Source organism: Temnothorax americanus, unplaced genomic scaffold, assembly GCF_048541705.1.
Source record: "Temnothorax americanus isolate GAGA-0224 unplaced genomic scaffold, ASM4854170v1 Scaffold88, whole genome shotgun sequence".
Classification (NCBI taxonomy): domain Eukaryota; kingdom Metazoa; phylum Arthropoda; class Insecta; order Hymenoptera; family Formicidae; genus Temnothorax; species Temnothorax americanus.
Window position 1 is genome coordinate 412,591 of NW_027509811.1, and position 16,787 is coordinate 429,377.

Here is a 16,787-nt window from a genome sequence, read left to right on the forward strand (position 1 = left end):
AACTATTGAGTAATTATTGGATATAACAATATAGCTGTTAGATTGCAAAATACTATATACTAGTATCAGTGGTCGTTTATTCAGATCTCAACGACTTCGATTACTTCTTTCAAGTTTCCCCTTTTCCGAGTTAGGAACTTGCATTGTGATATTTTTGAGTTTGACAAGGGACTAAGAATCGCTAGTCTACACGTGTTCAATGGCGAGCGCACATCGACCACGAGCACTCAAGCACTCTCGACGGGCGCTCCGGCGAGGGTCAGCGAGAACGAGCAAAAGCAAGAAAGAAGATGTCGACCATTTTTCACTCGACCGGCTCGCAATGGCGGCCGGGAAAAGGAACTTTTCTCTTCCGGCCGGGCGCACAATGCCGCCACGTCCGGCCAATAATTATATTGTGCAATGAAAAATAACCGGACTTAATATTTTACACGTCGAGACAGAAATGCCCGTTGCCATGCCGAGGGTTCTCAAATATTGGTGCCATTTTATATTTATAGCGGCACTCCTTCTTTATCCACACATGACAGAAATGTGATCATTTGTTAGACCATATATAGTTGGAAAATACAGCATTGTTATTGTCAGAAAAAAAGGTTGGCGTATAACAAATAACTTATGTATAATGGCTGAAACAATTCTATAAATTCCTTCTTTAATTATGATAAATGATCCTTAAAAGCTTAATTTTAAATGCAGAAATTGCTTATGGAGAATGAATTTACACAAATTAAATTTTTACAATCTGAAATTTGAGAATTGTTAATGTTAAATAGCTTAATTGTTAATCAGTTATACCCTTATTTTGTTGGTGCAGGATTGTTCAAACGGGCTATTCTGATGTCTGGATCAGCAATGAGCGCGGACGCCATCGGCAAGGCGCCATTGCAAATTACCAAGCAGGTAAAGAAAGACGCCACTGCATAATAGTCGCGAATAAAAACGCGAGATGAGGATTGATGTGCTCGGATTTCAGTTTTGCGGAATGACAAATCGCTACACGCGGCATCTATTATCATTAATTCTATGCGATTGACTTAATTTCAGAATTTGAAAGACCTCTACATCTTTTAGTTTTTCTCGAGTTTATAAAATCCTAAATTAGATGCTTAGATTCTCGAAACGTCGAATCTTTTTGCACGAAGAATTCGCTAAATCTTGGATTTCTATGATTCTGAATATTTTTTGGAGAATATTAAAGATAAATTTTCAGATTATATATGTGTGTAATAGAGTGGCCCATTTTTTTATGAATTATAGTCTTAATTTATTTTGATGTAAAAATGTTAGAAACTTTTCGAATTTTATAACGTTTGAAATCGTTAGATTCTTATTTTTTTGTTTTGCCCTTTCACCTAAAGTCTCAACCACTTGAGACTCTTCAAAAATTGATGTTCTTGGACAATTAATTATTGGCAATTTTCCTTATTTTTTTCTATTCTTCAGTCTTTTCTACCTCTACTTCATATATAATTCTTTAAGATTCGGTAGATTAGATCCAGCTTTATACATGATCAAAGGTCCAAAAGTGAGGTCCATACAGACCATGTAACCTTTAAGAGTGAATTCTTGATATATAAATTTGCTCTCTTTGACAATAAATTGAGTTTTTTTTTAATTTAAATGTAACTTTTGTAGTATTATGATTTATAAATTTTCAAACTCTAAATTGTTTGAATCCTCAGACATTTGCCATGATCTTCAAAAAATTCCGAAACGGAGGAATCGCCGTTTATCACAGTTTTTACCGCGGTAACGTATGTTTCAACAAACAGCGGGCGTCGTGTTTCTGCTCCGCCCCGCGGATTTGAATTCGAACGGAAAGACATATCGTTGCTCGTCACGGCGAAGAATCGTTACACCAGAGTTACATCGATCCTGAGGAGGGTACAGGGTCGTTGGCCGCGTTCATTGCGCTCTCGGTGAGCAATGGCGGGGATCGTTTTTCAGGTGGCTCACGCTCTCAACTGTCCCACCACCAGCGACAGCGAGCTGGCGCTCTGCTTGCGCAACCAGGACGTAGACAGGCTGCTACATGTGAAAATCCACAAGCCGAAATACGTGCCGGCCTACGCACCGCTGATCGACCGTGCCGTCATCCCCGACAAGCCGCTCAGTTTAATGGAGAACGCCCAGCTCTTCGGCAGGTATACGATTTTTAGGGGATTTTTTTTATTGAATAGTACACAGGAAACAAAATTGATCCAATGATCCTAGAATACTAATCATGGATATTAATCTTAATCAGAATGCTTTATTATTTAAAGTAATAAATTACTGAAAAATAGTATGCGAGAGATATAGCCAGGTGGGAACTATCAATAACATTTACCGATGACCGATGACTACTATTAATATTGCTAATGATTAATGGATTTTGAGATATATTTGTTCCCCCAAAGCATACAAAGGAATGAAAACATTGTGAGCAAATTTGAGCAAATCCTCCATTTATATTTGGCAAATTAAAAACAACAAACTGTATGTTGTTTTTAGGTTCGATCTGATGTACGGCGTAACGGAATCCGAGAAATTTCACATCCTGCCACCAGTTGCTTTGTTACACGGCATGCTTGATGGACAACGAGATGAAATCCTGCGAGACCATGCCAAAGTAAATTTACTCCGTGTGTTGAGTTCGTTTATCCCAATATGAACCAATCCTATGTTCTATTTATTTTCCTTCTTATTGGATTTATCTTTGAGACATTTTTTTTCCTTAGGGCTTCGAATCTCCGGATTTTTACGTTCTCTTCAGTTTTCTTCTTTTTCCATCAGCTCTCAAGTCCTTACGTACTCCGCAGATTAGAAATTGCTGCTCGAGACTCCTTCAATTTCTAGACTCTTAAACAGATGTAATAATTATAGGTTCTTCCATTACCGGATCTTCCCCATACCGTGTTCCCTCTGAAACTCTCGTAATTTTCTGTGTTATCAAAATATATCTTCAGGCGACGCACGAGCTGGAGCCGGAACTGATCCTATCGAAAGTGTTGGAGCAGTACGGCGACTTCGCGAGCGGTTTCACGAAAGAGTACGCGACGAAGAATCGGGACATGGTGCTGGAGGCGCTCTCCGATAGTGGCACCGTGGCGCCGTTAATAATGACTGCCAATTTGCATTCAAGGGCGTACCCGAAGAGCTACATGTACGTCTTCTCGCATCCGAAAGCTATGCAAGACTACTCTGGCGTAAGTAGGTCTCGACGATACAACGAAGATCGATTATCGCGGGCTCAGACGCCCCTCGACAAAGCGAGACCCGACATGGAGCGAGAAAAATGTTGCACCGCTGCGTCAATGGGCGAGGAAAGGATGCGAGAAGGGTGAAAAAGGAGGGGGGGAAAGAGGGACGGTCTGGCGGGGATGATGAGTTAAAGTGCACTTCCTTCAACGCTCCAATTCGTGCAGTTTTATGCAACGTTGTTATTCGTCGATGCGGAGTGTTGCGGTCCTAAAAACCGAGGGCATTTTTCATTGCCCGTACTTTATCGGGCAAATCTCTGAAATGGGAAATTTACTTCTTCTAATTCTCTAGCCGCAAAAGAGAGAATATAGGAAGGGGAAAAAGGATATCTCCGTTATGATTTTTCGCAAGAAGCGTAAGATTGTTTAGAGAGCAACGAGCGGAATGTTGGAAAGATTTTAGAAAACAGGCTCTTAGAATTAGCGGATGACATTTCAAGAATTCTATTTTTAATATAAGCTACTAATATATTAAATATTTAAAAGTTATTAACATTATTACCACAGAAATAACATCTCTAAGAAATTATAAAGGACGTTCTTGCTCTAATGTTTGCAATAATAGAAAATGGTATTAGCAACGGTTTCCGGTCGAAATCTCTTAAAGGAAAATCAACTTATTTGCCAATGAACTGAACGAAAGAGGGCGCGGAATTTTCGGGGACGTCCCGACATAGTTAGCGCATTGTACTCATTGTCCTAGGTTATCTTAAGTTTCGGGAGGGACGAGCTGTGACCTAGTGGCGTCCATTGTGCTCACACAGTTCGCCGAGAGAAAAATCCGAGCTGCGAACCCATTTGGATTTCGGCCAACTATTTTTATCATCGTTGCGTGCGCTTCGTTGCAACGACCACGCCATGCGGTAACCGAGAATATCGTTAAATTGAATGTACCTCCGGGTACAACGCGCCATCCTCACGTCAACACAAGGATATTAGATTTTAAATCTGCAAATAGCGATTCGCGGCGTGCATCATTTCCATGTCAAGTTACGTCAATCTCTCTCTCTTTTTTTCTCGTAATCTCTCTCTCTCTCTCTCTCTCTCTCTCTCTCTCTCTCTCTCTCTCTCTCTCTCTCTCTCTCTCTCTCTCTCTCTCTCTCTCTCTCTCTCTCTCTCTCTCTCTCTCTCTCTCTCATCTTCTCTCTATCTTTCTCTCGCTCTTGTATATACGTAGCGAGCAAGGTCAATGAATTTTAATTTCCACTCGTTCTCGTAAATTCTGCCTTTTATTGAACTTTGCAAATTGACGCGTTTATAAATACGCTCGGTTTATCGTGCTAAAAATAATTACGATTCCGATAAATCTGAGAACTCGCGCCCAGGAAATTCCATTTGAAAATTGTTAATAGGATTGATGACGAGCGAGTTGAAACTCAAAATAAACTTTATTTTAACAGGAAAATTAATTAAAAATGGCTTGTTAGGTAGCTATAAATATTGATATATCTACATTTCTTTATTTAAATAATTGTAGATACTTAAAAAAACATTAGAATAAATTTAAGAATTTAAATATCACCGAGAGAAATAATAATTTTATTAACAACCCACAAATTAAAAAGTTACTAAAAGATTTCAAACACGGAGAAAATTTTTTCTTAAAATTTACCCTGAAATCATGGTAGTTGTGGGATAACATGTACCACCAAGAATTTTATGCGAGCTATTCTGATTAATATCCATCATGATACAAAATATTAATATCTATTACATTAAAATCTATAATATATTTGATTAATTTTACTAAAATATATCTACGAAATTTCAATAATTTTTCAAAATTTACCAATCTGCTTGGTAATTTTTATCACATTGTTTGTAAAATGTATATTTTAAAATTTCCTTGGTTGCCAAGTTGTCCCAAGTTTGTAGTGAATTTAAGGGTAAAATATAACAAAAAATTCTCTAAGTAAAGCTTTATAAAATTAAAAATGGTATTTTATATTTGAATTAAATAATACATTTTTTTAAATCCATATATTTGTTTTATAAAAAGATACATATTATCTGAAATAAATATAAATTATATTGAAAAAATAAATTAAATAATAAAAATAAATTAAAATAAAATAAAATATGAAGAGTTGTAAAAAAGGACACTGATGGTTGGATATATCAAAATGGAAATTTTAGAGGATATATGTAGAAAGAGAATAAAAAAGGAGAGATGGACCGCGGGAAGTGCGTTGAAAAGGAGTAACAACCTGAGCTTTGATATTTTCGAGTTATGCGAATAGCATATAGAAGTGTCGATAAAATCCGCGTTTCGGTATAAAAGCACATCCAGTGATCTCGTTATATTGCAGCAACAGCGTCAACACACGGTGCACGGAGAAGAGTTGCCTTACGTACTAGGTGTTCCATTAGGTAGCAAGTACAACTTACGGGGTCGATACGACATCAGAGAGACACTGTTCTCAGAAGCCATTATGAATTGGTGGTGCAGCTTTGCCTACGTCGGGTGAGTTACCGAGAAAAAGTATTTAGCCATAAACCTCTTATAAAATAACTCATACATTGTAAAATTTAGAAATAGTTAACTGACCTTTAAAAATTTCTAATTAAAAAAGGTTTTAACACTTTTTTAATTACAGATAAATATTGACATTTTAATTAAATTTATTTTCATTTTACTGTAGCTCGAATTATAGCTTAAGATTATAGATAATCACATTATACATAATAATAGGAATTAAAAGACATTAATTTAATTTATTTGTAATTTTTACAAATTGAAAATTTATTCCTCCTGCGCGACTCATATTTTCAGAAATATTTCGCGTTTTATTCACTGCAGCAGATTATTAATTAAATGTAAATAAAATTTGCAGAGCTAGATATGGTATAGTGATTACGAGAGTTTGAAAAAAAAGAGAATAATCAATTCGCGTTTATAATTTGGAAAATAATCGCAATGCGCATTAAAGTTAAATTTTAGTTAATATTAAAAGTTCAACATATGAGCAGGCGGCAACCGCGTAGAAACAATCGCATTTAATAACAAGTGGCGAACAATTGTTGTTGGGTGTTGACGCGAAAATCCGTAGTTGGTAAAGTTGGACTTTGTATAACGCACGTATCCGGAAACGTGATTTTCAATTAACTAAACACATTCAGGCGTTTAATTAAATCAGGTGGTAATGTATTTTTCCGTTGCGCATTTGGAAACAACTGAAGTTTATAAGCACATCTCAATTCAAAAATAAACGATTTAAACGATTTGCAGAATATGTTATAAATTAAAAAGCAGATAAATTTGCAGAAATGGAATTTTTAAAAATACGAAATGTTCATTTATAAAAAATAAATTAAAGTTAAAAAATATATAAAATTATAAATTGTTTGAAGAACATGCGTAAATTGAAAATAGATAAGTTTTACAATGCGTTTGAAATTAGTTTAAAAATTACAGCTTTGGTATATTATGTTACAAACGCGGTTTTAGGTATAAACAAATTTAGTATACCTTTCAGAAGCGACATATCGTGATGCTTTTAATTTCAGACAAAAGCAGGCATTGTTATTCCAAACGCTGAATTTACAGCGTTAACAAAATAGGTAAACAAAGTAATGTCGGAAAAACTACAATGGAAACGCAATTTCCGATTGCGACATAATTTCATTTCTTACTGTAAATACGCACAGAGACCGTAATTTATATAAAAACTGCGGAATAATCTCTTTCAAATTGTCGCCAAACTAAGTCACCGATTCTGTTATCTTTCGGTTTGTATACCACGAATATACATGCATTATACGCGCATGTTCGGGTTTCGCTCCTGTATCGCGCTCTGCGCAATTTGACGCTTGTTATGCTGATGCTCGATACTGTCGAATTAACGATCCGGCGAAACGGCCCGTTTTAATTTGCGCGATGAAAGCAGATTTATCCCACAGAATTATTTCGATATTTCGTTTTATTCAACAAAACATTCCGCTTTATTTGGTTGAACAAGCCCAATATTCTCGCTGTATAAAGCCGCTTTGTTTAATGGGAAAATACTGCATTTCTAATTGTATTAAAAATTTATTCGCAATTGCGAGACGTCGAATTTTTAATTACGTTAAAAGTTTAAAATCTCGAATTATAGAATATCGAATCTGTTACGTGTTACAATTAACATTAATTATATCAATTCATTTATGTCTTATCATTGACAATTAAAAGAATAAAACAAATCAAGATGCGAAAATTTGATGTTATACCCGAAATCTGTACCACGAGGAATATACTGAAATCATAAATTACGTATTAAAATATGAATTAAAAATAATTGTTTTACATTTCAATTGTATGCTACTTTAACATTCGTACACGGCATTTTATTTCTTTCTTTGCGGTAATTCGTTTCTTGCGGGATACATCTGTAAAACTATTTTGTATCACAATTAACCCACGCTATTTTTTGTCAGACACTTTGAACATATGGCTCGACTAGAACGCATACCAATGCATTACGATAGTGACAGAACTCAGTGAGAACTAGGTCAGCGCATTTAAGCAAAACAATGATATTTGAATTTAACGGGGAAACGCTATGCGTTTGTGTAAACGCCACAGCTGATCGATATTTCATGCGTTACCGTATCTCGTGCCTCATAAGGGCGTGTTTCTTTGCCATAATAAACGACGCGCGGCATCTGTCCTGGAGCACCGTATAGTCCGTGATAACGAATGGCGGAAAAACGTTGACGGTTTGCTCTTTTTTTTTTGTTCCACGTTGTATGAACCACGCTGCCGTCACGCATGATCGATCGGATACGTCGCGTTCAGTCAACCCGTCATTAAAAAATCATTTCCTCGCGATGCCGAAACCATCCTTGTGCGCGCGGGCGGACCGTATCTTTAAAATTGATAGAGATTTTTAAAAGTCGATGGCCCACCGGGTAATCTGCTGGGCCCGTATTCCGTTCCTGCCTAGATAAGTGTCGTTGCGCAGGTTTTTCATATCGTGTAAAAGCTGCGCAACGACACCGACAATTGTCGGTAAGCGGATTTTAGCGGAACAGAATACGGCCCCCTGGATTGCTATGTTACGATTCGGTATTTTAAATATACAATATAAGAGTCTATGGAATTTCACGACTCAATAAAGAAGGTTTAGATTTTACGAGTTTTTTAGATTTAATTTGCAAAACGCGCGCGTGCTGAACTTTTCGTGTAACTCTAAAAAGCGTTCTGAAAACTTGAAGTTTTATGAAATTGAATTCTATATGAGATTTAACTGCACGATATCTTTACAATAACAGAAAGAAAACCGGTATCGAGAGTATCCCCATGGATTATTCCGGATTATCCGATATCTTCTTCTGCTCCTATATCACTCCATTTTTCTGACGGTATTAATCCCAAGCCACTCTCTGTGCGGTTTAACAAAAGTTATTGGTAGCGTTTTCTACCGCGCTGCTACATTAATCATTTCCGATTATTTATCAAAGAAATTATTCGAATCCCCCCAGGAGTCCCAACAGCGCGAAGCGATATTCCTATCTCACTAACGTGTTCAAGGAATGGGGTCAGTATGAGATCGAGTGGCCGGAATATGATCCTGTCAATCAGACGTATTTCAATCTAAGTAAGTCTCGAAGCATCCAAGCGCTAACAAAAATGTAACGAAATATTGTTGAAGGTTTCAAATTAATGTGTCTGAAATTAATCTTTGGAATTAATGGAATTAATCTCTCTTTCTATCTTTATTTTGCGTCACGTGGTCGAAATAATAACGATAAAATAAAAATCTTCCACGTTTGATTGAGAATTATATTTTTTACGACTTATTTGGCATATGTTACGTAACATTTTCCCTCGCACGCAGCCATACCGCCTAACATAGGTGCGCACTACCGCTCGGCGGAGATGCAGTTCTGGAATGAGGACCTGCCCAATCTGCTCAGGCACCCGAATAAAGACATTTCGAGCCCGACACGACCGAGAGGACCGCGACCGCAGATTCTTGACTTCGCCGACGGGATTGGCAAATATGCCAATCGGAATTACGAGAGCCACGATACTGGGTCAGTAATAATTAATTTCATGCATTTGAAATTCTCCATCGCTTTATTGTTAAATGTACATTTTTATTTGGATGATCTTTCTAAAGATAATTTTATTTGTAAATTTATTTAAAAAAAATAATTTTATAAAAAAAATAATCAATTTGAATTTAAAAAATTTGTTTAATTTCATATAGTTTAAGTACAGAATTAATATTTATACATTTTTTTTCATGCTTTTCGAGAGTTGCGGGTTGTGTAAGATATTTTTCCAGCAGGTATACGTCCAGCAGCACAGAGAAGACGCAACTTTCAAATGCGGTTACAACGGGTGGGAGCGCCGGGGAGGGCTCGACGATAGAGCCGGGCACGTTAAGAACCTCGTCGGCGATGATGATGGTGATTGTCTTCTTCGTGGTGTTTATACTGATAAACTTCACCGCCTTCCTATACATCTATTATAAGAAACAGAATATAAAGAGGAAAGAGAAATCGTTGAAGAGACGTGGCAGCGAGAAGAAAAACGATTCTGTCAAGAGGTCAAAGACTGATAAACACGAGAACCATTACGGCCAGATAGGTTACAAAAGCGACAGCAAGCCGGATTTGAACGACGTGATAAAGAACGACAAGGCATACGACAACAACTCCAACTTCGGGCGCAGATCGAAGCTATCGAGGCAGAATTCCAGCTCCACCATCGACACCCATATCAAGGTTAGAGAATGGATTCAGCAGGAGATTGTGCACAGGTCAGTGAATCTCGGAACAATGTTTTGCATAATTAATCTTTAACATTCCTTTTTTGCTCTCGAATATAATAAAATAAAATTGTGAATAACATTTTATTGCAAATAGTTATGAATGTTGTATTTCCATTTCATAAAAATAAATTTTTGTTTTTCAAAAAATTGGATTAATTTAATTATCAAACAACGTTTTTTAAAAGATTAAGTTTAAAATAATTTAATTTTTTAAAAATAAATTTTAAAGCGCTCGACCTTTTAATTTTTAGCTTTATTTTATTAAATTAATTATTCGAGGATTTCTTTAAAAGATTTCTGCTTGTGATACCTATTTTAAAGAATGCCTTTTTGGAAAATTTTTTTAAAAAATAAAAGGGAAATTTTTTAAGAAAATTTTGCGTTTTTTTTTAAAGTTAAGAAAAAAAATTTTAAAAAACTAATTTATGATTTTTTTAAGGGGGTTCGATCTTAACCGGAGTAAAAAAATGCGACTGAAAAAAAGTCATTGCAGCCCATTCGAATTATTGCAATATTGTATAATTATTGTGGATGCTACTTACTTTCTTAATTTTTTCAAATTTTTAATTATAGAATATATAAATATTTGGGGGGATAAGCGTCAACGACTCGGGAATCGCTTATTATACGCCGGAACCTGTATTACTTTGTGACGATAAAGCCTTCAATCCACATGGTAAAGTCCGATTTTTTAAGTCTTTACACAATCCTTGATGTTTCACCTATCAAATGTTAGTTTTTCAAAGTCCTAACGTGGCTATATAAGTGTGTACTAAACTAGTGATAATCTACCTCGGAGCGACTTTCTCCATGAGCAGGGTATAGGCTAAAAGTGGTCAACTTCTGAATAATATTGTAAAAAAACTATATGGTCAATATTGCTCAAGTTTTGCGATTATTTGTGTAAAGTGTTTATGTAAATCATATAAAAAAATTAAGGCTCCGCCGTGCCTGTCGAGTATAGAAAGCTTATTGTCACAAAGTGACCGGTTCTAACATATAATGTTGGCCAAATAAGCAATTCCCGAGTTGTTGACGCTCTCATCATACCCCAGTATATGTTTGTTAATATTTTATACACTAATAATTGACGAAGAATATAGCACGTAAGTAGCATTCACAATTCATTATACTAATATTGCATATAATTCGGGATCGCTGTAATGACATTTATTTTAATCGCATTTTTGACTCACAAGTAATGATCGAACCTCCTTAAATTACTCGCCATTTCAACGCCACTCTATATTGTACGCCACGCGATGCTCTGGTAGCAGTTAACGTTTTGAACTCGATTTGTACGTCTTTCCTAATTGCGAAGAGAGCTGAAGATACTTGTGAAACGCTTACCCTCGCAAATTCGTCGATCGCGGTAAGGGGTTGCGCGACCCAGTAATCCAATTAGAGGGTTCCGCTTAAAGAGTGGGCTGCTTTGAGACGTGGCCCGTATCATTCAAATCGGGAAATTCAGTCCCCTTTCTCTCTTTCGCTCTACTCGAATATTTCGTTAGATGTATTGACTCGTGGAAAAACGCTTGGCAAATGCTGGTCTACAAAGCTAATTGACAAAACAATTTCCGTCGCCAGCAAATAATTCAAAATAAGTCGTTTTATTTTCGACCTAACTGGCCAATTGAAACAAGATTGCACAACGTTTCGACCGAATTCCGGTCCTTATCAAGTGCTTTAATTTAAGTTACACCGGTCCGCATAACAAATTTAATTGCATCGTTGACGTGGTGTTCTGACAACGTCAAGACAAACGCAAAACTAAACAAAAGAGAAAATAATACATTTAACAATAGAAAACTATACAAAATCGTTACAATATCGCGCTGGTCAAAAACAATAAATTAATTAACACTGTAAAAATCAGTTAAAAGCTTACAATTCTTATGCGTTCCAAAACAAACGGTGAAAACAAAACGTCACAAGCCATATCGAGGCACAACGTCCAAACAGTAAGACAGTCAAAGTGAAATGAAGTTGTCAAACGTAATCCGCGGATAGCAAAAGGCGCTCTGGTGGGAAAAACGAGCAGAACCGAATATACAGGGCCGACTAAGTAATACCAATGACACGGTTATAATGTTAATTGAACTCGACTTACAGCTCGACTTCCTACCTCGTTTATCTAACAAGCGGCATCTGGTTTGCAAATGACAATATTGTTTTTGATTGTTGCCGTGCTAAATTAAAAAAAAATAATAATAAAAAAAAATATAATTTAAAAAAACGTTACGCACATACAATAAAAAAAAATTGTTGTAAAATTTGTAACGTGTACAAATTGCGTGATAAATATTTTATAAGATAATTCCATTTGCAATATTTTGAATTCCTGAAAAAAGGAAAAAATTCATTTTTTATTTTTGAACTGTATCGTAATATCTACTACAATATGCAACATTGTTTGCTGGTTCGTGTAATGTAGCTGTAACATATGACGTATCGTAAAATTATATATCTGAAATATGTTTAATTACAAACCCTGCATTATAGGACACTGTATATATAAAATAAACAAATGTAGTACATCATTAAATAAATGTGTTTGGAGCAAAGTACCTTTTTGCCTGTTGGCATAACGTACGAGATTAAAAGTAATTAATTAGCTCCGGGATGTGAAAGTACAACCGCTATTATTACAGGTTGTTACCAAAATCGCAAAATTAATGCGTACCTTTCATTCGCGCAATACGTAAAATGGTTTCCTATGATCAATAACTTCCAATAATTCGACGCAATAACTGGTCTGCAGTTATAACAACTAGTAACATTAACGGTACTAACGTTGAATTTTACATAGAGTTTACAAAAACATATGTTGTTATAGTAAATTGCATGGTAATTGCTTCTGTCAACAAAATTATTGTTCAACATTTAAATATTTTACATGATGATGCTGATCAATATCCTCGAGCAACTTTTGGTTATAATCATTAATAAAATTATGAAAATAATATATAATTTTTGAATAATTTAAATTAAAACAACTTTGTAATTAAATTTTATAATTAATAATTATTGTAAAAACAGTATAAAATTTTTGAAGATTGTCCCTTAACGTATTTATTTTCCTGGTTTGTGTAGAAAATCTTTTTAAAAAATGTTCGTGAATTCGATCGAAGTTTTATCCTTCAGTTTTCTTTTGTTCGTATAGATGTTCGCCGAGGTTCTTACGTAAAACGCGAGAAACACTGCAGAAGGAGCATCAGGAGAAGCTGAGTAAACAGCAGCAAGAGGAGAAGCAACGTATAGAGGAAGAAGCGTTGAAGGAAAGAAAGGACGAGCCGATATACGACGAGAGTCCGGCGTTGGTGGTGCGCCCGGGAAAAAAGTCGAAATTGCCCAAAATTTCCGTGGCCATTGACGCCACTCCTGCGACCAGAACAGAGTCCATTCTGAATCAAGTGCCGATCGAATTGACGAAGAGTATCGAAACGACAAATGAATACGAGCCGAGCGCGCAACAGTTGATGACCCCCGAAGTGGTCGTCATAGAGCACCATCACTCCAGGAGCGATCCTCTGCCGATGGAAAACGTTTTGAAAACGATGAAGCCGAATTTCTCCACTCCGAGGATTCACGAGACGTCGGATTCGGGTAGCGCGAGCAGCCTGTACGCCAAGATTAACCCGAAATTGAAGTCTCGCTTGCCCCGTCCCGGTCTGGGAATAAACGCGGAAGCGCCCGCGTTGCCCGAACAATCGAGACACGAGAAGCCGCACGACGAGGAGATCTACGTGAAGACCGGACCGATCTTGACGACCTTCAACACGAACGACGTGAATGTCACGTGTCGAGAACCCGCCGCGGAGAGAGAGTGCATCAGTCCCGAGGAGGCCTTGAAGACGATAAAACGTCGAAACTATCCCAAAGTGCTGCCGGATATCGAGAAGAGGCGATCGCTTCCGGCGCCGAGCAGCCTTTTCGTGCCGAAACAGTACGCGAATTCGTTGCAAGACTACAAGAGCGGTAATCGCGGGAACTTGTTCTCGAATCAACCGCCGTTACCGCCGCCGAGAATATTTCGAACCTCCAAGAGCTTGGAGAAGAGCAGTTTCTTCGCCGAGGAAAACGAAAGCCAGATCGAAAATGAGCCGATCACTACGAACCTGCACGTGGGTCCGTTGCTAAAAAGGCCGGACTCCGGGCGAAATAACTCCGATCCGAACATAATCGATTCCTTGGAAGGAAATAGAAGTGTCCAGGCGGGCGGAAGTGTCGACGCTATTTATGCTAATCCAAAGTGCCCGCTACACGGGAGTCAATATCCCTTCTCGCCGACCTCGCAGAGCGTCGACGACGATATCGGCAAGTCTTCCGGGGTTTTGGACGTGGGCAACCCAAATTGGTACAAACCGGCGGCAGCGGGCGAGTCGTCAGCTATGATGACGTCGACCGCGTCGGAACCGCAAATCGTGATCAGCAGCAGGGACGAGCGAAGCGCCATTGGCGGCGTCGCGACGCCAACGACGGAACCGAAGATCGTGATCACGCCGAGAACGGTTAATCCGTGTCAAATCAACCGACAGCCGAGTCCAACGGCGCGTCCCGACGATAAGATCGATCGCGAACCGCCGAGAATGATTGATCCGGCGCGAAATGCGGGATTATCGGAAGGTACAAATACTTCCGGCGCGGGCGGTTTGGTGATTTCGCGAGAAACGGAAAGGAGGGAGCCGCGGATAATCATTACGGCGCGGGAGCCGAGGAATTACGCCCCGGCGGGCGGTCTGAAACACCCGAAGATCATCATAAAGCCGACGGCGACTCTACCGAGGAGCAGGGATCAAAGGAATATACCGAAGGTGTCAGCCATACCGTCGCCGGAACAGCAGAATTGTCAGAACAGCGAGCGAGATAGAGCTGCGCTGGAGCAAAGGGAAAAGCCGTCCCTGAGGGAGAAGCCGAGGGTCACGAGGATACCGTCGTTCTCACGCAGGCGGGAGGAGCCTGGTATTGAAAAGCCGTCGTACGTAGAGAGGACAGAAATCGCCCCGAGAACGGAGGCGGCCAGTAAAATCACAAACGCGCCATCGACATCCGACGCCAAGTCGGGCATACCTATGCCAGGGACAACAGCAACGATGACGCCAAAGAGCGAGAAGACCCCGAGCACGGATTCGTCGTCCGCGAGCAACGGGAATTCCAGTAACTCGAATACCGGTACGATCAAACGGAAGCCGGCGAACAAGAAATAATTGGCGGCAGCCAATTCGAGAGCGCCACGCGTTATATCATCCCGTCCTCTATTTCGCGAACGACGCGTAGATGGAATGCAGATGGGTCTCTATCATTCCGGCCAAGTGTCGATATCCAGTCCTGATGGCGCCCAATCTTTTCCGCGATACATTCGCAAGTGTGTGCGTGCTCATAATACAGCAACGAAATTAACAGAGCGCTATTTTCTCTTTACGTTCAAACTCAATTTAAATCGCGCGGTCTCTTTTTTGAATCTTTCCTTATTTATATGATGCTGAACTCGTCAAATCACAGGATTAGTCTCTTTAGGATTAATATTATTTATTACTATTCTAGATATAGACGTTGCAATAATGCATGTTATTATAACTATATCTTTATTATTATTAATTGCATCATGCTACTTTTCTATGACTATAATTAGAATTACGCGACAGACACACACATAATCCAATTGTATATCATGTAAATAATAATGCTGTGAATGTTTATGATACTTTGAATAGAGTGACGATCGATATTTTTAAGATTTAGACTATATGTCGATAAAACATATAAATCGCTTTCGCGAGCGTTTTTAAACCGGTTAGACGTCATGAGTTAGATGTTAATAATTTTCAAGGCATTTGTTCTTTTGTACGCCCATAACTTTATACGATGAAAATAAACGTTTTTCGTACTTTTCCAACAGAAAACTCGAAATGAGAGAATACATCCTATCACCGATTCATCTTCCCTTCTTTTTTCTTACATAAACGCCATGTATCCCGCGATGTTACATGTGTCTCGCAAACTTTGTTATTAAGTGAAGCGGGTCTGTAAGTCGCTCCAGATGTAGCGGGGGGACGGCAGGTTAAAATGGTCGGCGAGTTCTCACTTATATTATACCGGTGGATCGAATTGATTTTCAAAGTTCGCCCGATAATGGGATTCTCCTCTCTAACGTCGCCGTGCGGAAAGGAAGAGGCCATTTTCACGGTGAACCCACTTCTACCCTTCCCGCAATCAGTCTGTCTCTCTATCGCCTGTCGTTCATCTCTTTCACCCTACTTTTCTCGCGTTTTCGTTTCATCTTGTTCTACGTCATTCGATCCGTTCAAAAGCGACAGCCTGATAAGAGTTCAAAGAGCGAAAAAAAGTCGGCAGAGAATTATAAATTATAAAAATATTTTCTAGTCTCTAGAGAGAGAATCTATTCATTTCCGAACCTATTCATTTCAAGGCAATTGATTATAATTTTTATAATATAATAGTTAATTTGTAATATATTTTTATATTCTTAACATTTAATTTTTTAATTTTTTCTATAATAATTGTAGGTTATTACACAAAATAAATAATATATTCAATAAACATATTTTATGAGATTAAGTAATATTTTACTTTACAGAACACTTTACCGCTATATACATTCATTATTATCACTGCATTTTAAATAAAAATTTTAATATAATGTCCAATAATTGTTAGAAAGATTGTTCGTGATTCTTTTATGATCTTTTTTCTCACACATACATTTTATTTATATGTGTACCATAATTTTTACAAATCCATTGCCGTTGAATTAAAATAA

The 16,787-nt window shown here is 37.9% G+C and overlaps 1 protein-coding gene across 12 annotated transcripts in view; it reads left to right on the forward strand.

The window, feature by feature from the left end:
* The window catches only part of LOC143907752 (uncharacterized), a 59,609-nt gene extending 43,684 nt beyond the window's left edge, over positions 1 to 15,925 (forward strand). For 11 of the 12 annotated variants that reach the window (XM_077424693.1, XM_077424696.1, XM_077424695.1 and 8 more), the window contains 9 exons: positions 818 to 903; positions 1,951 to 2,147; positions 2,497 to 2,614; positions 2,952 to 3,191; positions 5,555 to 5,709; positions 8,709 to 8,824; positions 9,065 to 9,263; positions 9,518 to 9,994; positions 13,170 to 15,925. In XM_077424693.1, the coding sequence (XP_077280819.1) occupies positions 818 to 903; positions 1,951 to 2,147; positions 2,497 to 2,614; positions 2,952 to 3,191; positions 5,555 to 5,709; positions 8,709 to 8,824; positions 9,065 to 9,263; positions 9,518 to 9,994; positions 13,170 to 15,213 (3,632 nt within the window). In that variant the 3' untranslated portion in view covers positions 15,214 to 15,925. The remainder of the gene's footprint in view (positions 1 to 817; positions 904 to 1,950; positions 2,148 to 2,496; positions 2,615 to 2,951; positions 3,192 to 5,554; positions 5,710 to 8,708; positions 8,825 to 9,064; positions 9,264 to 9,517; positions 9,995 to 13,169) is intronic. The other variant, XM_077424704.1, reaches the window with a different exon arrangement.
* The last annotated feature ends 862 nt before the right edge of the window (positions 15,926 to 16,787 follow it).